Source organism: Lipophrys pholis (genome assembly GCF_963383615.2).
Source record: "Lipophrys pholis genome assembly, chromosome: 6".
Classification (NCBI taxonomy): domain Eukaryota; kingdom Metazoa; phylum Chordata; class Actinopteri; order Blenniiformes; family Blenniidae; genus Lipophrys; species Lipophrys pholis.
In genome coordinates, this window is record NC_137629.1 from 13,245,787 (window position 1) to 13,270,155 (window position 24,369).

At 41.9% G+C, this 24,369-nt stretch overlaps 1 protein-coding gene across 1 annotated transcript in view; it reads right to left on the bottom strand.

Moving 5' to 3' along the window:
* slc7a11 (solute carrier family 7 member 11) overlaps window positions 1-24,369 on the bottom strand; it is a 26,320-nt gene continuing 1,951 nt past the window's right edge. The window contains exons 3-13 of the mRNA XM_080464908.1: window positions 22,500-22,626; window positions 20,041-20,156; window positions 18,199-18,324; window positions 17,768-17,867; window positions 17,509-17,553; window positions 16,343-16,466; window positions 7,669-7,772; window positions 6,914-7,010; window positions 4,400-4,549; window positions 2,529-2,706; window positions 1-674 (exon numbers count right to left, since the gene is read on the bottom strand). Coding sequence (XP_080321034.1) covers window positions 619-674; window positions 2,529-2,706; window positions 4,400-4,549; window positions 6,914-7,010; window positions 7,669-7,772; window positions 16,343-16,466; window positions 17,509-17,553; window positions 17,768-17,867; window positions 18,199-18,324; window positions 20,041-20,156; window positions 22,500-22,626 — 1,223 coding nt within the window. The 3' untranslated portion in view covers window positions 1-618. The remainder of the gene's footprint in view (window positions 675-2,528; window positions 2,707-4,399; window positions 4,550-6,913; window positions 7,011-7,668; window positions 7,773-16,342; window positions 16,467-17,508; window positions 17,554-17,767; window positions 17,868-18,198; window positions 18,325-20,040; window positions 20,157-22,499; window positions 22,627-24,369) is intronic.

The following is a 24,369-nucleotide window of genomic DNA, read 5'->3' on the forward strand; positions in this document are numbered from 1 at the left end:
AAGCTCTACAATATTTGTTTATTTTACATTTTCATGCTTTTCATTCCTCACATCCACTGATAGAAAGGTCTGTGACACTGCTCAAATATTATCAAGTGTAATAAATATAATGAAGTTAATCATTAAAATCATTGTTTCTTAAAATAAAACGCACATCTAAAAGTTAGAAAAGCAGACACAAGATCATTTGTACTGTATTCTAGCTCTTTATTGTTTGGTTTGGTTTAATGTGATTTAAACTGAAGTCAGAGCTGCCTACAGGCATACAACATTTCACTCTGTGGTTTCCAGAGATGATGTGATGATGAGTAACCGTTAGTGCTGACAGTGGTTTAGTGATCCAGTGTGGATGACAACGTTCATCATAATCTTTAATCTTTTTCACATAGTATTTAAAAAGTTCTCAAAATGTAATGACAAATACACAAATTAAAAACAAAACAAGTTGTGTGAGCTCACGCTGAGCAGACACGCGTACAGTCTTTAAAAGATGGTGAAACCACTCGATTCAGACTTATGTGAGGGTGGGATCTGATGTGATTTCAAGGGATTTTATTTCATTTTAGTTAGATCCCCATTTGCTCGTGAAATCTCAGTGGGATGATGGAGTGGTGCCTGTTACTGGTCCGCTGGGACGACCTCCAGGAGGATCTGCAGAGATCTGTTGATGGAGTCTGAGGGCACACAGAAGAGCAGATCAACAGCTCACCAATGAGACCGAACAACAAGAAAAGGAGTCCAGTCACACAGAGCTTTTATAAAGCCGCACCTATGTGCACATTTTGAGCTTACGCCACATAAATGAGATTATATTAGCAAAAATGTTTAATTGGCATATTAGTTAAACCTTAATAGCATGGCAAAATGAAAATACTTTTGCATTTTGCATACTATGTTCTATACTGTACATGTATATTTGTATTGTATATATCTTTATATTGGTTCAGTTATATGTGCTTTTAAACATGTATATTTCTTCCATAATATATTATTTGGCGTTTGGTTTGCTCATTATCAACTGGTCCTACAATTTATCACACGTCACAATGTAGTATTTAGTCGTCCACGGTGCATTATGCACCATTTAAGGTCTGTTTTTTATAAATTTCCGTATGTTTGTGGAGGGGGGGGGGGGGGCTAAAACCAGTTTCTTTATTTTTTTTTGCTCAATTTATTTATTTTTCTATTATATTTAACTCACCTCTAAATTAATTTTAGGAAATGTTGCCTGACTAAAACTGATAAAAATGACTCAACGGTTAAAAGGTTTCGAAAGGTCCTCCATTCATTTAACTACAGGTGAGGGAAGGTGCACCTGGACAGGTGGGAATGAGAGTTATGTGACCTTGCACTGTTAAAATAGCCAGAACTGTGAACACATGAATGAAGGATTTGGTGTGCTTTTGTGGCTCCAGATGAATTTATTGAAAATTAGAATAAACATCATGTCTGGAATCCTTGTAAACAACTGCACCGGCCAATCAGAAAAGGGCAACATGTCTTTTTGGTGACACCTGGTGGGACCATGAATGTAATGTCTTTAAAAAAAACTAAAACTTAAGCGTCTCCTGAAGGATACCACACTAATAATAACACACAATACCTGAACTGGTAAGCAATGGTGGTTTAGATCAGTAGCTCCCCCTGCTGACTGAACAAACAATGGCAGGCACACTTACAAAACAAAACATGAGCTATCGAGGTCATTCTACAAAGCTTCACATGGTTTCATGGTTTTCTTTGACATGTGCAACTCTGATCCCCCACTTCCACATTCTGATTTAAATGTAGACCTTTTCTTTCAATCGTTGCGTTAAACTGAAGGAGAACATTTCGGGTTGAAATGATTTGAACAGTATTATGATCGGTTCAGACTGAATTGGGCCGCTTGTGGCCACTCAACTCAAACAATCTTTATGAAACAGTTCACGCGTACAAAACGGAGCACACAAACTTTATATTGGCTTCTTCTGAGTGAGCCGATTCAGCTATTAAATGAATGTAATCACATCTGCATTGAACTTTACTCTTTTTGCATAATTATTGCATACAAATGACTTCACTTGGCATTCAATGAAATTAAAAACTCGAGGAAAAAAAAACCTTCAATTCGTTAGATGTTCCATTGGAAAGTCTTCAACTGATTATTATTTTAACTGATTGACATTCTTGATTGAGTGATCATTTATTTTGTAAAATGTCACAATGTAATTAAAACATGCCAATCACGAGCTACTACAGAGCCCATGTGATATTTCCAAATGTCAACGCCGTGCCACCTAATTATAAATAGAGCAGTTGGCTGTTAGTTGTTCTTCATTGTTTGAATAAACTAATCAAATGACAGAGAAAATAGTGAATGCTAATGTCATGAGAGACGGTGCTGTGGTTATCCCTACTGCTGCAGGCTCTCAGGCTCGTTTGCATGTTCTCCCTGTGCCTCTGTGGGATTTACATTAAATGTACGTATACAGGACACAGAGACAGTGGGTATAAAGGACAGACAGTTTCTGTTAGTGAGGACTTACCGAATGTCCTCTGAATCCACTGTGGCCTGCGGTTGAAGTGAAGGAGGATGTAGTAGGCAGGGAGGCCCGTCAGGGAAATGACAAACCCAATTCCAGTGTTGAAGGGGTCGGAGTAGAGAGAGAGGAAGACCATGAAGAAACACGTCAGGCAGAATATGACGGGGATGAAGAGAGGAACCTGTGAATGACACACACACACACACACACACACACACACACACACACACACACACACACACACACACACACACACACACGTCATGTTACCAGGTGCTCATTATGGAATTATCAGGCCAGAGACCATCAGAAGTTATTATATTCTGAAGGGAATGATTGTACACTAATCATAACAGGACTGGTCACCAAACTGCAGGACATCGGACTCGCTGGACTTATCAGACTGTTACAGGTTTGGTCTACAGTTTCTGATCAGCAGACAACAGGTGGGAAATCACCTGTTCCCCTAACACACCCTGAACATTGGTGTCCCACAGGGCTGTGTGCTGAGCCTTCTGCTGTCCTAACTACGTGTGTCCACATCAGACCCACCTTACCTGGGTGGAGGACTTTCAGTCGGTATCTTATTCACGAGTGATGGGAAAAGGGATGGTGACATTGACCACAGGTTGAAACAGGCGGCTGCAGTAATGCAGTCACAATACCAGACTGGTGTGATGAAGAGGAGCTGAGCCTTAAAGCAAAGCTCTGACCGGTCTACATCCCCGCCCTCACCTATAGCTCATGAACTTTGGATCATGACGGAAAGAATGAGATCGCAGGTACAACTGAGTGCAGCGCTCAGCTATCAGGAGACACTTAAAGTCAAGCCGCGACTCCTCCACACTGACAGGAGCCAGTTGAGGTGGTTCATCTGATTAGGATGCATCCTAGTCGCTTCCCTTTATTCACATATTAGTAAATAAAACATTCTGATAGTCGAACTGTTATGTCAGCCGGTTACACATTTTTTTGGTGTTGAGATGACACGTCAACATAAATACGTCAACTAATATTGACATGCGTTGATGCATCACATTAAGATGGCGACATCCGGTCAATATGGCCGCAGCAATAAAAGCATGGACAGAGAACAGACGTGAATGACACAATGAGGCAGGTCATGGAAGAGCAAACTTACGGAGTTTTGGTTTATTTCACAAACTAGTTAACGTCCCACTGAGGTAAACCACTCGGTAAACAGTAAATACACTGTTGTGTCATCACTCCTCACTACTTCACTCCACTGTGAGGCAGCCGGAGCGTTACATGAAACCAAGGAAACAAAGCTTTTTCTACTGGATACGTAACACCGGGACGGCCCTAAAAAAAAGTTGTTGATTCATTTTTGTATTGTTTGTTTATTCTCAGCCGCCTCTGTTCAGGGTTGTGTTCTTTTTTTGGAGGCATTTTGCATTTTGGTGTGTCTAAATAATTATTTGTTTGAGTATATTTATTTTGGCACAGTTTCTATCATATAATAATGTGAAGGCATACACGCGGTAACACACAGGAAATGGAGACCTCCTTGATCGCTGCTGTCTCCTAGGAGGTCCTGCTTTGATACCATGTCTACCTATTCATGTCTCTGATGTGTCCGGATCGCCTTGTGGGGCTGAAGATGACCACCGTCAGTTAAATATTACTCTTATCTCCCGCTCAACCAAGCACAGAGGAAGTGAAGCCTTCATGGTTTATAGAAACTTCAGTGCAGACTGATACAATCACACATTCCTGAGATGGTCCAACTATCACACACTCCACCTTTTTCGAGTTATTGATCGCAAGTCACACAGAGGACACATATCATTGGATAAATTCATCAATTGCTGCACACCTGGGCAGGGTGGCACCGGTACAAAGGAGATACTGACCTTAAAGGGTCGAGGGAGGTCAGGCTTTTTATACCGGAGGTAGATTAGACCCAGAACCACCACACCGATGAAGAGCCAGCGCAGGAAGCTCATGAAGTTCAACAAGCTGTAGATGTCCCCCACAAACAGCTGGAGCATGGTCATCGGGTACTACACACACACACACACACACACACACACACACACACACACACACACACACACACACACACACACACACACACACACACACACACACACACACAGTTTTCTTTACTGACAATGGCAGAATTATGAACAAGTACCGCAATACATTCCTTTTATCCAAGTCTTTACTGTTTAATTTGATTACCAGTGAAGGCATAAAGTGTTTCTTTAGCGCCCTCTGCTGGATACTGGAATTAAGTCTCCCAAGAAATACAAGCAAACTGAAGTACCATGAGGAAATGTACAATCCGTTACATAGTTTTTTGAGATTGAATGAGGTAATAACATGCGAACAATGAGATTATAGTTTAAATCAGTTTTCACAAAGTGATCATTAAACAGAGACAATTAATTCAATAATTTTTTATGTCTAAAATTTTAAAAAAAGAAACAAAAAAGTAAAAAAACAAAAATATGAAATTAATTAAAGCAAAAAAGTTTGTGTGTGTATGGGGGAGGAAGAGGGGGGGTACAGGACATTGGACTCCCAGCATCAATGACTCTTAAACAAAATGTCATCGACACACAAACAATACCTCTCTCCCATCGGTGTGAGGTAGGCAACATGCTCCAAGTGCATTTATATCAAAATAAGCAGCAGAGATAACATTGATCTCAATGAGCAGCAGGATGTGGCAACAGTGAAGACAGAAATCACAAACAATCAATATTGAATGAAGTGATGTAGTGAGACAAGTAAAGGCTGCGGTGAATACCAGTGATGTCAGCCCGCCTTAAGTGATCTCTTTTTATCAGTTCAAATCCTAAAATCAAATGACTCTCATTTTGTATTTTTATGATCTGACTTTTCTAAAACAAATATCTGGTTTGCTTCTCAAGGTTTTTTGTTTAACGGGTCTCTAATGCCTTCATCTAAAATGATTTTGAGAACTAAATATCAAAATAAAGATTTAATTTACAACTGAATTCTTAAAAAGTTGCGTGGATATCAGGTTCATTGGTGACCCTGAATTGTCCCCAGGTGTGACTGTGAGAGTGTTTGGTTGTCTGTCTCTCAATGTTTGTCCTGTGAGGGACTATCGACCTGTCCAGGTGTATCCTGCCCACAGTGAACCGGGATCGGCTCCAGCGTCCTCCACAGGATGAAGCAGTACGGAAGATGGATTAATGGATGGATGGATGATGGAGGATGGATGGATTCAACCACTTTAGATGTTTTCCTGTTGCTGATATCACCAGTTATTTCTCCCTTTTAAGCACTGAAATGTCCACTTTGCCGCCCCCCCCCCGCCCCCATGTTTGATGATTCATGTGTCTGTTCAGCTCCACAACTTCCTCTTTCACTCAAACCATTACTTCTCTAAAGTGAGTTCCATCATGAACAGCACTGCGGTCCAAATACAACATTTAGAGCCTTTTGTAGGGAATTAACGTGGGAACTGGCCACACCAGAGAATACCTTCATTTCTGAGTTAATTATCAAATTACCTGCATGTGGAAACATGTCTGTCGGTCCAAAATAGCCATTAAAGAAATTAATTATAGCTGTCATTTGCACTTTACTCAGAGCTTGAAACATTCAAGTTTTATGCAATGTGTCGACGTACAGAAGTAAAGATTATACATAATTTCTTTTGGGATTGACTGTGGGCTAACTTTATAATGCAACAGCTGCTTTTTAACTGATCAAACATGTTTTATGTATGACATTCACCATGAAACTAGAATTGATTGAAAAGACACCCTGTTGAGAAATAGCAAACAGTAAGGAAAGAAATGTAAAATCATAAATTTAATCAAACTGCGGCTGTTGAGTAGGGGATTAACAAGATATGTTGTGGTTTATTAGTAGTAAGTGGAGCTTCTATCTTAATGTCCACAAAGTGTCTGGTAAAACATCAACTTGCATGTACTTACCAGGCACTGGAACATGTTATTTGTCTAAATGCTGTAATTACATTAATTCTCACTGAGTTGATCTTTTGCTTTAGCAACTGGTTCATTAGTTTATAAATCAGCTCCTTTCAAGAAACACTAATGCCAGAGTCACTGAGTATCTTTCTCACACTAACTGATGTAACTTCAGGTAAAATTCAGATTAGAAAGCATCTTCCGCCTCTAACTGATGTATCCTTATCTGCACTTGATGAGTGAGTGAGTCATCAGAATACTAATACGAACACTGCAAGGGTGAGAGTGAAAAAACAAAAGCATGACATAACAGTTATTTTAGTAATAAATTGCTTCACCTTAAAAGCAATTCCTGATTCTTTGAAGGAGTAACGTGTAGAAGGAGAAAACATTCAATGTACTGAGCAAACCATGCTAAGCACACAATGGTCTGTATAGTGACGTGTTCGTACTGACCATGATGAGCACAGCAGCCAGAGGAGTGTTTTTGCGGATGTGGATCATCGACAGAACACTGGGCAGCTGTCCTTCACGGGAAGCGACGTAGAACATCCTGGATACACAGTGAGCAGTCAGTCATTATGCTCACACAAATACACGTGCAAGCACTACAAGTAAATGTTTAACGCAGCCAGGTTTTGTGGTTTCTTTTATAGTTTTTAAGCGATCGTTAAAAGAGCTTCAACTGTCCTGAGCTCATTTGTTGTTTTTTAATTGAAATTAATAACTAGAGCACGGGAGAACGCACTGAGGCAAAGAAGCACTGAGAGTAGATGAAACTGCAAAAACACACACAATACCCTCATGATCAGTTCAATCTAGTTTTCAGTTAAAAAGTTTTTGCTCGGGTTTTCAAGCATTCACTCTGCAGTATGGCATCCCCAAGTTGCTTCTGATGAAGACGAGCTCCTTTCATGACAACTCTGGCTGCCTGAGATGTGTATGAGTCGTTCATCCTGCCTGAGAATTGATCTTTGAAAAACCTTAAATGGTATCACTTTAGAAGTGTAGGCAATATTTAGCATTAATTAATAAATTCTGATGCCCTATACTAACCATCAGAATCAGGTTATTTGAAGTGTGGTCTGATGATTAAAGACAGATTTAATCAGATAGACAGGTGTATTCCCCCTAATGATCGCTCTTTCCATTTGTCATGCTCCTGCACTCTCTCCACTCTTGGTCTGTGACAGAAGAGAAAGAAATTTTACCTTGACAAGGCAAAGATGCAGCCATTCATGGAGCCGAAGCAGGACAAGGCTACAAACAGTGGCACCACAATGGAAAACTTCCCAAAAAGCTTCTCTGCAAATGTCTGAAAGGAGAGAGCAAAACACAATGTCACAGAGGTGCAACCAGTGGCCAACATGGAGTCATCGCCAAAATATCACAAGGGTAGTACTCCAGTAGTTTGTGGGCGACTGGTTGGGACAGGACTGCATGGTGCCACCATTGTACACCAGGAGGTCTGGTACCTTCAGAGGGTTCAGAGCAGCTTTACTTTCATTCAGAATCACAATTAAAAGAGCCACATCAGATATGTTTGAATTTAGTTTTTCTTCTGAGGAAAGGAACACGCCATAAACACTCAAATGCAAAAAAAAATGACCAAAGTTAAAAGGTGAGAGGATTTGGCTCGAAAACTGGGGGATACCTGCCACATCTAGCTCCTCTGGTCAGTACGTGTAGCTCTATTTTAGAGTGGTTGTGAAATACAAGACGACAAAATCTAGACAACATGAGGAGGGAAAGAAGGCGAATGAAGCAAAAAGAGAGCACAGCTTTTAACATTTTGGCGGAGTGGCTTCCTCTGGCACCTATCAATGACATCAGACACATGCCATTGACGAGGCAGTTGAATTTAGAAAAATATCCGAATTGGTACCACATATGAACGAGGCTTGGGTCTGGTGTGCAGCATTCACACAGTCACAAAACAAGTCAGATATGGGTCACTTGTGGCCAAAGGTCAAAGGTGACTTCATTGGTACCCAGAGGTAGATTCTTGTGCAGCAGGAGAGGGCGCCTGGCAGTACATACAGATACATTAATGTAGAACAGTAAAAAACAGTCGGGACACAAACAGACGAGCACTCACAGGATCACTGAGTTGCTGTTGCCGCCTGTTGCACAGCAACTGTAAGCTCATCTGTGACCTTCCATTCAGCCGACGGGCCCATTTTATTAACTGAATGAGAGAGTTCTGGTGTTCTGGAGGTCCATGATCATTTTTATCAGAGCCAAGGCTGTTAGAGGCTGTTTTGTTCTCCAGTGTGGCTCTATTGCTCTGTTTTGCCTTTAAAATCTTTATTTTAAGCTCTTTGGTGGCGGTCTGTCAGTCTGGTGCTCCTCCTTGTTGGAATGCTCAAGTTTCTTTTCTTGATTAAAGACTTAACAGATTTGTTAACCCATGGCTTATAGTTAGGGTATATCTTAACTCTCTTACTGGGTATGGGCATGTCTCTGCAGAAAGCTGAGTAAGAACAAACATCAGTTAGTTCATCCAAGTCTTCAAATGATTCCTCAAACATCTCCCAGTCTGTACAGTCGAAGCTTCCCAGTAGAGAGAGCGCAGCACCATTTGTCCGGATTTCCCGTCCTTAGTTTGGACTTTCTCCCTCTTTAAAACAGTCTTATAAGTGGGGAGAAGATACATGCCATTATGGTCTGCAGACCCCAGGGGGGAAGAGGAATTGATTTAAAAGCATCCTTGGTGGACCCATAACACAACTCCAGCATCTCACCCCGTCTGGTTGGACAGGAGACATTATGATAAAACTTTATCAGAGTCATTTTCAGGCCGACATGATTAAAATCACCCAAGATAAAGTTTGGAGCCTCCGGTGATATATTCTGCAGTTTCTGTGTGACGTCGTATGTCGTGTGGGAGGAGGAGGCAGCATTTGCCTCTGAGTGAATATGCACAGTTGAGGAAACTCAAAGGGAAAATAAAACGGGCACAGCGACACAGAAACAAGTTCAACATCTGGTGTGCAGATTTACGACGGGGGACGAGGGACACCAAACATCTTACTGCCGGTACGCATGTGCCCTGGCTTCCATTGTGAGTGAGAGCAAAACAATTGTGAACATACCCAAAGGTTTACCTTTGTGAAAGCACATTGGCACGTAATTTATGATTAAACAGGCTCACGCGGGGGTACAGTGGTTCGCTCTTCTGCCTCCTGGTGAGAATGTCATGGATTCAAACCCGGGCTGGGCCTTTCATGTAGAGTTCAAGTAGAGCATGTGGTCCCCATGGAAGCCTTTCCTGCCACACCTGTGTGTGCATGCAACCCTAAATTTGTTGTCCAATTAAAGCCAGTACAGATGAAGAGCTGTAAGAGCTGTAGGAGCTCTCATCTAAAGAATATCTCCCATTAATATTCTTTTAATAGATTGTCAGGTAAAGGTCTGCTGGGTGACCAAGTAAAAGGGGATTTTACTGGATTGCGTTCTGTCTTATCTTATTAGCTGTATCTAGTCAGATGAGATTCATTCCGTTGACAGGACTGCTGGCAGTATTTGTCATAAGTGGGTCATGAAAAAGTGGGTTGATTATTATTCATGAAGCCATTCACTGCTGATTAGTCACAGTCCGTGCATGCACGGATAAACAACAACAGGGATTTGTTAAGTACGTATGCAAGTGTAGTTTTGTTTTATACAAAGAAATCAGACAATACCCTTGTTGATGTAATACCATATGCTAATTAGTTACCACACCGAGCCAGACACTTTACATTTCCGTTGTGAGATCATTGCGTGTGTGTGTGTGAGGGACCTCACTCAATTGTACGAATGTCTGCAGTAATACACACTTGCTCAGACAGAAAAGAAACAATAGATGAGATACCAGATGTACAGACTTTACAACAGAACATATCACAAACATTCACCCCGTTTCCCCCACAGACCCCCAATGTGCTAAAAAAAAAAAAAAAAAGTGGGTGAATAAATGAAAGAATCTGCAAATATTTCTAACTTGGAACGTGACAGAGAAAGGAGTTGTGAAGTATTCCAGGAAAGGCCCCCCACACCTTTTAAAATTTCACATTTGAATTGCTTGTTGATTGAGCAGCAAACTTTCTCAAGTTTCAGACCCTGAGTCACTGAGCATGAGTGGGCGGAGCAGCATCCTCCTATCTTATTAGAGGCCAGGAGAGAGGCGGATGATAGCGTACATATTGCTCGAAGTCAAGTGGGTATCCTGATCTCCAGTAGTACCAGGGAGAGCGACCAGAAGTTTTGGTTCCAAATTGAGTTGAGGATCAGGGAAAGAGTATTTTCCCTTACCTACCATAACCAGAACATGTGGATAAGAGAGACCTCACCTGTCCTACATCTGTCACATTGAGGGTCGACATCTGTATAGATGCGGGAATGTTTGGCTTTGGAAGTATGAGCTCTATGACCAACCTTAAACTCCAGCAGGCAATGTTGAGCACAAAGGGAAGTTGAGTTAACTAACCTAAGGATGGAATCCCATATGTGACTCGAAATTGACATGTTCATATCTTGCTCCTAAGATGTTTTATTGCAGTGATTCTCAACCGGGGGTCCGTGGACGCCTAGTGGTCTGTGGTGTAATTGCAAGGGGTCCGTGAAAATCAAGCATCTCTTAAAACAAGATCCTATGACAGGGGTCCTCAATAGGCGGCCTGCGTTATCCACCTGTCTGGACCGCAGCGGCCCATTAGCTGCACATCAACGGGAAATAAAGTGCGATTTGCTGGTAAAAAATGCACCGCTCTACCTTTTTAATCCTCATCCCACACCGTAGTCGAAGCCAGAGTCAGAGCATCTGACGTAGTTACGTCAATGCTGCTCCGCTCGGACGTCCACGGATTTCAATTTCACTACCCGGGAAACCACACGTCATCCAACAGTGAGTCAAAATTAATAAAAAGAAACAACATGACCTGCAGCGTGAAAAAGTGGAGCAGGAGAAGCTTCAGCTGAACTCTGACTGAACAGTTTAGTTTTATATTACCGGCCCAAGCTTGATCTGCACGCTGACCGGAGCGGTCAGCAAAGTGGATCAGGATCAACTTTCTGGATGCAGCAGCTTTAATAACAACTCCCCTCCACAATCCCACAGCCGCAAAACAGGAATTTAAAACATAACGTGATACAAGCCCTCCGTCTCTACGATATGTCGCCATTGGCACAAGGGAGCAACAGCAGCATCGTCGCTTGTTTCATGGAACCTCTCCAAAGCTAAGAAACAATTTGCTGATGCTGACCTAATAAAAAAAAAAAAAAAAAAAGCGCAATTAATATGGTTGATGAAGTTTTAAGTCACGACGAGAAAAGAAAGAAAACGGAGCTGTTAAAGGTGTGTGTACACATAACGACGAGTTAGCTTGGCACGAATCTCAATTCCTGACTGCGGATCACGATTTTGACCTGAATTCTATGATTCAGGGCCGAGGCGTCACGCCGTCATGGACAGTCGTGACCTTTTATCATGAGTTACAAGTAAGAGCAGGAAACGGTGGTGGATCATCACGAGTCATTACGCACCGTCAGCATTATTGTTCCACGGTGTTGCAAACTAATATGCCCAAAGCTGCGCACTGCAGCGGGTTGCTGCACGCTGCGGCGGGTTGCTGTGCGCCGCTGCTCTTCATCACTTTTCATTAATCTGTCAGGAATGTGGCAAATCTGTCACGAGACGGAACTGAGGCTCAAGCGCAGACAGCAAAACAGGAGCCACAAAATTCAGTTCACTGATTTATTTGAACAAACAAAGTGGAGTCAACAAAAACTACCAGAGCCCCTAGCGGGATGGTGGGCCAACTAACGGTGAAAAGAAGCTACTAAGGCAAAAACTAATACTAAGAAGTAAACAGAAAACGATCAGGAAACTCCTGACGGAAAAGCTACTAGAAAAGGTAAATAGAACGAAGCAGACTCAGGGGGGGGCTAAACTAACTGCGTAAAACATAAGGTACAAACGATCGCAGCCAAAGAGGACGGGCGGAGGAGTCTGGCACAGGAGTGGGGAGAATCGGCTGAAGAGTGGGAAGAGTAGAGGGGATCGTAGTTCCAGGCAGACAGGAATCCAGCGACGCAGAGGGCCAGAATGAAGTAGTTTACGGTTTGGCGTCGGTTCGTGGTCAGCCGGTGTTTATATAGAGGTGCAGGTGGGGAGGCCACGCCCCGCCGCAGCTGGAAACAGTTGAGTTGATTGGAGGTGAGAGGTCATGCCCATGAGGCAGGGAGGCCACCAGATGTTGCCAACGGACCAAATTAGGGTTGAGAAGTGGAGGGCATGACAGAATCGGGAGAATTTGTTATATTCAGTTGTGGATTTTGCTATGAGAGACGTGTCCAGCCGCTAGGACGCACCGCACACGAGAGGAAATGAGAATTACCGTCTCAGGTGCGTCTTGTGGAGGCGGGTGTTCGCCCAGGGTGTAACACGAGTCAGGTCCGCAACTGAGTCTAAAAACATATGACTCCACACACCCCAGTTTTCCTACCAACAGCTACTGAACAGTTCACACACTCCAGATCGCTCAGCATTCAGAGAAATTCCATGGAGTTGATCAGAGACTAGGATGCTGCAGGGAGCGAATGCTGTCATGCTGTATAACGCATAAATACACATCACAACTAATCCAAACGCTCAGTTACACACTTCACCAATACAGGTGATTCTTGATATTCTTGGAAGATTTTTTGGGAGCCAAAAAGATGTTCAGGAATATCAGGAATGTCAGGCCCATTTAAGAACTATCTTCAGATGCATTACGTCACATTAAGAATGTCAAGAATGCGGCGGGAATGAACTCAGGAACTCATTGTGCCGATGTGTAAACGCACCTTTAAGCAACTGCCGCTGTCAGATAATACTGGGACAAGAAGAGTGGAGGATTTAGGAAATGAATATCTCTCCCTGTATTTCTGTTTCTGTCTCTCTCAGTGTGTAAATAATTAGATAGTTAATTTTACACTTCTCCTTGGTTCTCATCCCCACAAGGTTGAGAACCACAGTTTTATTGTTGTCAAATGAGACATATCGTATGCTGGATAGCTTGTCACATGTACTGGACATTAAGCCTTTTTGTGATGGATGCAGACTCAGAAGTATGTCAATGGCCTTTAGGTCAGGGGCCCTGGGTAAGTTTGTTATCTGAGCCTGTAAAAAATGTATTACTTCTAAGTGTCTAAAAAAAAGTGGAAGTTCAGCAGGTCAGACATTTCTGAGAGTTGTTTAAATGAACCAAATCTATAAAAAAAAAGCCTTTAAAGTATTTAATGTCCCTTTTATGCTGATTTGAAATGTGGCATCAAGGAGGGAACATCCTAACAGAGCTGGGATGGAGAAGCTTCTACCAGATTTCAACTCCATTGCTACCCATAGTGGACAGTCAGATTGGTTGTGAAAATAAGACCACAATGTGAGACGATGTATATTTGCCGCCCAGTAATAACAATTGGAAATGAGGTAGTGCCATACCTCTGTCGTTGTCAGATTTTTGAAGATGGGCTTTACTTAATGGAGGATGATTCCCTTTACAAATATAGAACGATATTGCTGAGCCTAGAGAGTCAAAAAAAAAGATTATAAAAATGGGTATATTTTGAAACAGGTAAAGACATTTGGGGAGGAAGTTCATTTTGACTGAATTGATTCGACTCACCAGAGTAACACATAATGGTGACCACTGTGTTAGACACTGTTCAACATGATTCAACAGTGTGGAAATTTTCTTTGAAGAGACACTTGTGTTTTCTTGTGACAGTGATGCCAAGGTAGAGGAGTCGTTACTGCGCTCTAAAGTAAGTCCTCACTGGGAAATGTCCAATACTGATGCCATATCTTCTTCCTTCAGACATGACTCTATGTACACTGTTGTCAGAATTCTATGCAAAAAGTATGTGAACCAGGTCTGTCCATCATTTCATCGATCTAATATACCGCTTTGTCCATCTCAGAGTGACCAACTTTATCAAAATGTTTGTTTCATTGTGTGACAGATTCATTTGTAAAAAGCTGCTTTGACAAATAGACTCATGGACATTTGGACTTTAGTGCACATTCGAAACAAACGTCAAACTCCAATATGTCATTGACAGAGACCAACATGTTCAAGGTTCCAATCTTTAATCCCAAGTCTACATTTCTCCTGTTCATTCCTGTTGAGAGCTACTTGATGACTGCAGAAGCCTTCATGGTATTGCACGTCGACCTTTTCTGCCTTGTACTCCTCACAATCTCACCTTAAGTCAACACGCCCCTAATCCAGCCTGAAATTGCTAATTGAGGCTGCCTCCTCAAGACAAGTCCCAGACATCGGTTAAACTCTGTAATTACCTTTAAGATATAGTCTAATAAGGTCTGGGAGCTGTTATTGGGGCATGTGATGTGATTAGCATCACTCACATTAACAGCTGCTGGGAAGCACAGCTGTCAGAGGCTCTAATTGCAGAAGCACCAGAAACACCACATCAGTCTGACTTCAGCTCGATGCTTCAAACACTGGACCAATCCCTGCAGCAACCTGCTAACACGAGAGGCGGAAACTACAGTGAATTTTTATTTCAAAATGATTTGTTCTTTTTTTTGGTCTTTATCATTTCGCTCTGCTGTTTTTACACTGTTCAATGCTGGCTAAAAAATTTATAAGGTTCTTATTTTCACACTACATGAGTTTTTACTAAATAACCTTCGTGGTTGTGAAACACTCACCCTGCTCAGATTTAGAACACAAACAAAGAAAATAACACACAATATTTATAGTTATACGGGAAATGAAGGGACACAAAAGATAAAAGATGAATAGATAAATATAGATAAATATAGGTAGAACAGTGCAAATGGTGCAAGTACACAGTTTATACAAGGCAGATTGTCGGGTCTATTTTCCCGGGTTCAGCAGGCGGACAGCCAGAAGAAAGAAGCTCCTCCTCATTCTCTCTGTTTGCCTTCAGGCGGCAGTATTGCCGCCCTGCTGGCGGCACAGAGAACAGTCTGTGGCTGGGGTGGGGGGCTCACTCAGAATCTTCCTGGCCTTTAACCTGCATCGCTTCTTGTAAAAGTCCCACAGGTTGGGGAGAGTGGTTGCTACATATGTTGTTGTAGAATTGTATATGGACCCCCTGGAAAATGGACAATGTACCCCCCCTATAGACTATGACCCCCAACCTGAATTGTTCTTGAACAGGAAATTGATCAATCCAAATATTTCTAACATAAAACAACATCTTCAAAAATGTATATTCTTTAAAGTTGGGACAACACAGGTTTTAAAAATGTTTTTTGTGAATTCACACTATATTGTCTAGAGTTATTTATTTCTGTAAAAGAACACTACTTTTTTTTTTTATTAATAAACATGTTTCCCTTTTGAACTTCGATTAGAGAATTCCATCAGACACACTAAATAGTGTACAATTTAAATTCTTCCAGGCCAACGAGGCTCTAAAGTTCTTAATTATGTTGTAATCGAGTTTAGTTTCTCTGATATGTAATAAAATACATCATGTGAATTTAAGTTGTGATTTCACACTATTCTGAAAAGTCTGAAAAAGATTTCCTAATATCTTCACTTTCAAACATTAATGCTGTCATTAAATTTGAGAAGATTTGGATGAAAACTTTCCAGTCAATTCTAGTGAAAATGTCTGACCTGGTTGTGGCGCTAGAGGACAGGACAACTCACTCAGGCTTCATTTTGAAAGGGCGATTTATGTATTCAGCAAATAAAGTGTTTGACACAAACACTTTCATGTGAATCATTTTCTGGAGGCATATTGGCCCCAAAGGGTAACGTGCCACTCCCCACTACCAGACGTGCCATCTCTTTGTTTGTTTTACACAGAAATGTAGACGTGAAGCTGCATTATAGGACAAAGTATTTTGGCTGCACTCACCACAGCGACAGCGTCTGAGTCCAGCAGCTCCTCAGCTGTCATCACAGTGTAATACGCCACGTTCGCCAGCACATAGCAGGCCGTCACGATGGCCATGGAGATACAGATCGCTAAGGGGACGGTCCTGGGACAGCAGGCAACAGAAGAAACACTCAGGCATTTTTGTTTTTGTCTTAGAGTAAAGACATTCAGGAGTATTTACAGGGTTCAGGAAAAGTTAGGGTTCGAAACATAGCTGGAGATGTGGACAACAGACATTTTGAGAAGATGTATACATGATTTTCTCATTAACTTAAATTTTCTTTTGCCTGTGACATAAACAACATATCAGGAGTCTCGTACTAGTTTTGTGTTCAGCCTCGTATTTGGCAGCTGAGGCTGAGCTGGTTAGAGCGGTGATTCAATTCCACATCAGCCACTTTTATTGGCGTGTGAATGTGATTAATAGTGTAAAGCACTTTGGAGCTGCTCAAGCATGGATTCAGGTCGCTGGACACAGTCAAAGGGACTGTGTGTCCAGCGACCTGAATCCGACCTGACCAGATCTCTATCCCCTATTTGATCACATAATGAAGGCTCAGGAAAGGCAGACCTGTATGGACATATTCCTGAATCTGTTTGACATTTCTAACATTTTGTTTGCAGAAGCGGGATAGAGGATGGATGGATGGATGGATGGATGGATGGATGGATGGATGGATGGATGGATGGATGGATGGATGGATGGATGGATGGATAGATGGATGGATGGATGGATGGATGGACGGATGGATGGATGGCATTTAGAAGGGATACATATTTTATTGCTATGAAACTCTTAAAATGGTTTTTTTTTTACTGAACCCCAAAAAATGTAATTGTTTATTATTTGATACATTTCATAAAATGTTCCCATGTAATGAAAACATTTTTCAACATTTGTTTTGTGTTAGTTAGTTAGTTAGCTCAATAATGAGCCTCCATCACATTCAGGTGTGTTGCAGTAATGAAAGATGCAGAGAATAAGCAGTGTAACAGGAATAGGTAGTGGGGGCTGAAAGGATTCCTATAGCCACAGAAAAGCCCTGCTTGTCCAACACTTTCCTTTTTGGAACTTATTACATAAACACAAGCGATAGCATCAGCATGAGCTTAGCATTATGAGACAGTACAAGGACTAAACTCACTTCTCCGGGTTTGTCACCTCCTCCGTCACAAAGTTCAGATAGAACCTGTAAAATGAAAATAATCAAACCATCAAGAACTGAACTGAAGACAAAACAAACTGATACGTGACAAACGTTCAACGCTGGAAGTGTGTGTGTGTGTGTGTGTGTGTGTGTGTGTGTGTGTGTGTGTGTGTGTGTGTGTGTGTGTGTGTGTGTGTGTGTGTGTGTGTGTGTGTGTGTGTGTGTGTGTGTGTGTGTGTGTGTGGATCATACCTACCACCCAGCATATGCATACATCCCTGAGTAGAAGGCTAAAGGCATGCCAGAGAGTTTCACGTTGCTCATCACGAAGGCATTCTCAAAGTTTTGGGTCTCTCCTGTAAACACACACACACACACACACACACACACACACACACACACACACACACACACACACACACACACACACACACACACACACACACACACACACACACACACAGGGGGTGAAACATCCTGTGCAGTGGTGTTTCAGACACACAGCTGCAGTGTGACGGTCTGTGTTTACAGTTCATGATGTGAAAGACAGAGGAGACCATGTTTAGTGCTAGAGCCGAATGATGTAATCTGAAGGTTTTACTGAGGAACAAGTACCCAGATCGTGGTGGGAGATCTACAAGAGGGGATGATGATGATGATGATGATGCTGATGAAGATGATGGTTACCTTTGAAGAGCTGGTACAACCCAGGCACTATGATGAGGGCGATGGCCAGCAGTTTGCTGATGGTGAGGACAATTTGGATCCTGGCAGTCCAGGTCACACTCATACTGTTTAGGTACATAACTGAGGCTGCAAACAGTAACAACAGAAGGACACGCATTAATACACTCTGTGAGTGGGGAGGAGTAATGGAGTAGTCAACACACACAAACCTTCATGGCGTTCAGTTCCTGTACACAGGATCTGTGTAAACTCTTAACATGATCAGGACTTGAGGATCACACTATTGTACGCGTTTGTATATCAGATTGGTTCAAAATTTTTTTGATTCTTTTGAGTTGGATAATTACTTTGTGTTGACTTATTGTACAAAATTCACATTCGAAACATTTATTCTAACCCGACATCAAACATGATTGAGGTTTTTATTAGTATTATTTTTGCATACTTCATGCCTTCCATCTTAATATAACAAAAGTATTTTATAAATTAAGATGTTTAGGAGTTTTTGTTATTTGCTCAGCAAGTTGTCAGCATGTCGATATTATCTGACAAAGAATTGAATCCAAAATGGTCGGTCTGGTGTCCTGTGCTGACAACATGAAAACCTCATGGATGCAGTTTTATTCTATGTGACACTGCTCGGTACTGAGGGAGGTTTGATTTAAGCCTTGAAGCTGCAGTTTCTCCACATTTTCTTCCACTATTTGCTGTCCTGTACAGCTTGGCACTTTTTTTTTTTTTTTAAACGAAAAGACAGGTTTTTTCAGATAGAGATCATCCTGGGTCTTATTCCCCACCTGCCAAACCCCACCCCACCTGCAAAGATTGGCTCCCTGTTACCAGTGACGTGCGGTCAGGGGAGGCAGCGCCTCACCTGCCATCATGATAACAAAGACAGAAAGTACATCAAATATATATTAATATTTTCCACTGATTTGTGTTAAAGATGCATTTTCAGTATGACGCTACACATTTTTGACATTTTATGAAGTAAAAATCGCCGCATTTGAGTATTTTGCGATCAAATCCAGGGCAGAGATCCCGGGTGAGGCGGTGAAGCGCTGTGCCTCATATCTGACTGCGCGATCCAATACAAACCGGGTCACATGACGCTGCCCATTTCTGTTCCTCAGCATATCGCCAATATGAACTTTACAGAAATATTTGTTGTACAGCATGACTCTCTCCAGTCTGTGTAATGTCTTTAATGTACGTGTGAGAGAATAGCTCCTGCTGATCATACAATGAAGTGCAGAGAAAAGTCAGCAGTCCTCTGCCTCACCTCAAGGGGGCGTACGTGAACTGACAGGTGCTTTCTAGCTCATTTTGATAGACAACCTTTATTAAAATTGATTAAAGCACCAGAGTTTGTAAAATAACAGAAATCTTTACTGAAGGTCAAAATTCGATTTTTGCTGCACACATCTCTATACTTGAATTTGTTTACAGTAAATATGAATTGCTTAGACACAAGAGAGGTGCTCTATTTATTTCTATAAAAGAAACTTTCATGTCAGGGACAAATATGTTCCTGTGCATTTGTTTGTGTTGGTGTACGTGTAATTGAAAGAGGAATGCTGATGGGATATGAAGCATTACCAGGTGCATGCTGTTGGATGAACAGTGAAATAAGATGCTGTTTTCAGTTCTTACAATTGTAAATCTGACTCCAGAGGAGTCGGTGCCTCACCAGCCACGAACCTCACCGCACGTCACCGCCTGTTACCCTGCATGCCCCCATCTCTGTCATTTCCAGAACCCATCAGCACAGGTCACAGAGACAACAGTGCCTCGGCACACTGTGACACTAATGCAGTAATAGAGCAGTAAGGTGGTGTGTACTTATGCCGATGGCGGTGGCGAGTTTCACAGCCATGGGAGGGATGTGACACGGCATGAACAGAGGCTCCAGGATGTACTGACCAAAGGCCAAGGAGATGACAGCCATCCCAGCAGGCCTGTAGGACCAGACACAACTACGTCACTTTCAATAACCACACACACACACTGAACTCGCAGGTGAACGAGCACAGATTAAAATAAATAAAATTAAACTCAACTCCGAACATGCTGAGGTCAACTTATGGTATCGACCCCCCCAAAAAAACAAACAAAAAAAAAACAACCTGTGAGTATATATTGTATATTGAATTTGATAAGAATATTTTACTATATGTTTATTCAAGTTCTTAAAGGCACAGTGTTTCTAAATGAAGGCATTTGTTCCACACTAAGTTGTGGTGTTGATTTACTGCAGCTCCCTGTCCCTCCTCAGTTTGATCAATGTTTCTGTTTAGTGTCCAAACTACCAGGTTCTTCTTCTTCTTGTCCTCTTGGAATAAAGACTAATGACCTGACAGACCGACTGCACCATTGCTCGGTATGATAATACAAGAATGGACGAGATGTTTGATAAAAGTGAATTTGTCGACTTTAGAACATATCCTGCTTTTAACATGATGGTGATTAACTCATCACTGTTGCTTTCTTACATTTTAGTGATTGTGTGAGCTTTTTCCTCATTTAGCAAATGAGCAAAACATGCAGAATTATGCTTTTACCCAAAAAGCTAAAGGTTTAAATAGTAAGACATTAGTGGCGTTCGACAGCACATTAAAACAGCCATTTCTAAATGTACATACAACATGACATTCCTGTGTGTGTGTGTGTGTGTGTGTGTGTGTGTGTGTGTGTGTGTGTGTGTGTGTGTGTGTGTGTGTGTGTGTGTGTGTGTGTGTGTGTGTGTGTGTGTGTGTGTGTGTGTGTGTGTGTGTGTGTGTGTGTGTGTGTGTTGGCTCAGAGGCTCATCTTATGGCTCATCAGTATTTTCTCTTCATTTCCCACAGCAGCGGGGGGAATCTCTCTTTGTGCCTCTCGCTCTTGTTTTCATTCTCTTCTTCTGTCTCTGTTCATTTCACACGCTCTCCCTTCAGGTCACTCGCTGGGGCAAATGTTGTGTGGTTCGGTAGAACCACAGGACTGTTTGCACAGCTTTGTGTTGGCTGGGTACACATGCGGCTACGTGTGGACAATTTTCTCAGCTCACTGGTCAAAACTAAACGGAATTATCTTTACAAGATCACAGCCAGACTGGTCATTCCTGTGTTATTTTAGCACCGATCAGTTAATATCAAAGGTTTTTAGCACTGTCACACTCAGTGTCAGAATCCCTTTATTCTGTGTGAAAACAGGTAAACTGCTGCTGTGTCAGCATTTTGTTCAGTGGTTAATGTTTGAAGCTTTTCTGTTTACTGGGGGAGTGCTTCTTATATCTAGAACCGACAGCAACATGGAATGTCCTGTATCCACAGCAGCTGTGGTGTCTTTACACCCTAAAGTGAGCATTAGCTTTGACTTCTAAGAGCTGCCTCCTGCTGTCTGCATGGCAATATCTTATCTCAGTGGCTTTGTGACTGCTTCTTTTCACTTTTCAATGGGCTAATATATCAAGAAGACCAAAATAACATGTGTGTACCACCTTCATCCTTCCACTGACTGATGTGCCTTCAGCTGGCATCCAGATTACAGAACACCTTCCTCCCACTAACTGATGTAACCTCTGACATTCACATCACAGAGCGTCTTTGCATATTTTATTTGGAAAATTCCCTACAGTAGAACACTGGTGTGATTATTTGTCCAGCCAGAATACGATGAGCTGAAGGTAAAAGCTAACGTTGGGCTGAAGGACTTGATCCCAGTGTTGACCACAGGACACCTCCAACCACTAATCTCCTAACTCCTTCCAGAGCGGGGATCTACACAATAAAGAGCAGGTGGTCATAATAGTGTGAGTAATCAGTGCATGATCATGTAGAATGAAATCGAACTTTTATGAAGGTCATTGAAAACTATCAAGACGATTAAACTACGAGTATCAAGCATCCAAACTAATTTATAGGTCTTTGAAGTCACATGTTTCCACTGCGAAGCTAACCAGTAATGTGTTGGCTGTGGTGCTCTATAAATAAAGTTTAAAAAAATAAAGTTGAAAGCAGAAGAAGAATCATGTCTGCTCTCAGCATCTTTGTGGTATTACCATCACCAGCAACATGTTTAATACCAGATACAGTGACATTTTAAAACTTTACATTTTTAATATACATGGTTTAGTATGTTGTATCTTTGATCATTTTTTTTATTTCTCTACTTTTTCTATGTATATGTATGTTCCTGTTTTATATGGACCTGTGGCTGCCATAAAGATTACACAGACGTTCCACTTTAACCTGACAAATAGATCGTTGCACCTTGAAGCAAAAAGACACCTTCTCTAGACTGGAGTCAGTGGCAGACATTACCTTATTGCGATGAGATCACTCCATAGTCTTATGAATGCCATCTGAGGTCCAAATGCCTCCATTATGTATGTGTAATGTCCTCCAGACTTCTTGATGCAGGTTCCCAGCTCGGCGTAGCACAGCGCTCCTGCAGAGAAGACACACGACGTCTTAACACATATGCCCGGGATCCATGAGCTGTACAACATGTGAACCGCGGGAGCCTCTCTGGGTCCCGATCCATAACTTCAGAGAGCCAGATTTAGTATGGATGAATTGTAATTACAAGTTTAGGCAGCAGGATTTAAGGAGGGTATGTAAGGATCTTGTGCTCAGAAGTTTCATTAAAGGAGCCAAACTAAAGGATTTAAGGATGTTAGCATGTTGTCCGCGTTATGCTACTGTAATGCAATGTGTCTTCTGAAGTACGGGTGTTTCAGCACAGCAGAAAGTACATTCAATGTAATGTTGCTTTTCTGTATTTTTAACATTTTATTAAATTTTTATCCAGCCCCCATGTTTACCTAAGATTTAGAAATGTTGTGAACCTTTGTTACGGTTTCAAACATTAACGGCTGTGAAAGACAACCACAGCTCTGGGACATGGGCCCATTATGGTTGGTACTCTGATGGAGGAGCTGCATCCACAGAGATAAAAGAAAAAACAACCTGAGAAACACGAGAGTTTCTGACCAGCCTGACCTGAGGAGGACTGATTGTGCAGGAGTGCTTCACACACATTGGACCCACACTGCTCCCAGGTGATCCTGTGCTACCCCTGACTGGACACTTACGTTTATTAGTTACTCTGATTCATCATATCATAATGAAGAAGAGTAACTATAACTAACTATACTCCCAATATACAATCATTATTATTAGTCTATCTATGAAAAGCACTTTGGTGTCAGTGGCTGTTGTTTTAAAGTGCTCTATAAATAAAGTTGAATTGAGCTGAGTATTCGATTTCTTATTTGTAGAAAAGGAAAAACCACATCCAGGATGTTGCTGTTTCTTTCTGGAGTGCTTCAAATGTGTGCAGTGCTTGTAATTATGTCTGTCAAGGTAAATCAGGGTCACACTGCGTGTGCGTGCGTGTGGCAGGTGCATGCGTTTGTCATTAAAGCTAATTACATAGAACTGATCCACGTGCCATCCTCCTAACATATTGTGTGTTCATTGGACAAGTGTGGTTTACGAGCATGTTTGTTCGGGTCCTGCTAGGTCAACAATGAAAGGAGGCGGCCAAATGTGTGGGTTTCGTATCAATCAACACCAGTTAAAAGAGCAAAACATATAGTGTGTAAATGTCCATTCATCCAACCATCTAACTTTTTACGACACTGCCTTTACTGTGTTCCGTGGCGCAGTGAGCTACAGACAATCCCAGCTCACTATGGGCGAGGGCAGCTACGCCTGCATTGGTAAGAGCAGGTACACCTAGACAGGTGAGGCCAGGTACCTGAACAGGTCTCCAGTCCATCACAGGACAAACACACAGACTTTGCGGTGGTCCAGGACTGCTCGGACAGATTTATAGATCCAATAGGAGCAACAGACAAAGTCACATGACTGCTGTAGATTAACAGGTGAGGCATCACGTGGGATACCCACTGAAAGAAATCCTGAAGTGTTCTTGCTGTTTACGTCAAACTGGTCCAGGACCTGGGGAGAGTGCAGGACTATCCAGGATTAATTGTCCCATCCGGTCTTACAGAACCGCTCTGTTTGCGGCTTACTTTGATGTGAGCTGTTGGTGGCGGTTTCAGGCCTTTAACTCCACAAGTGCTCCCGATACTTCAATGATACTTTCAGCTGAGTCATGTTGGCTTTTCATTCAAACTTTACATGGGTTTGATTCCAGTGGGTCAGGTTTGTCTACTTTCTCTGA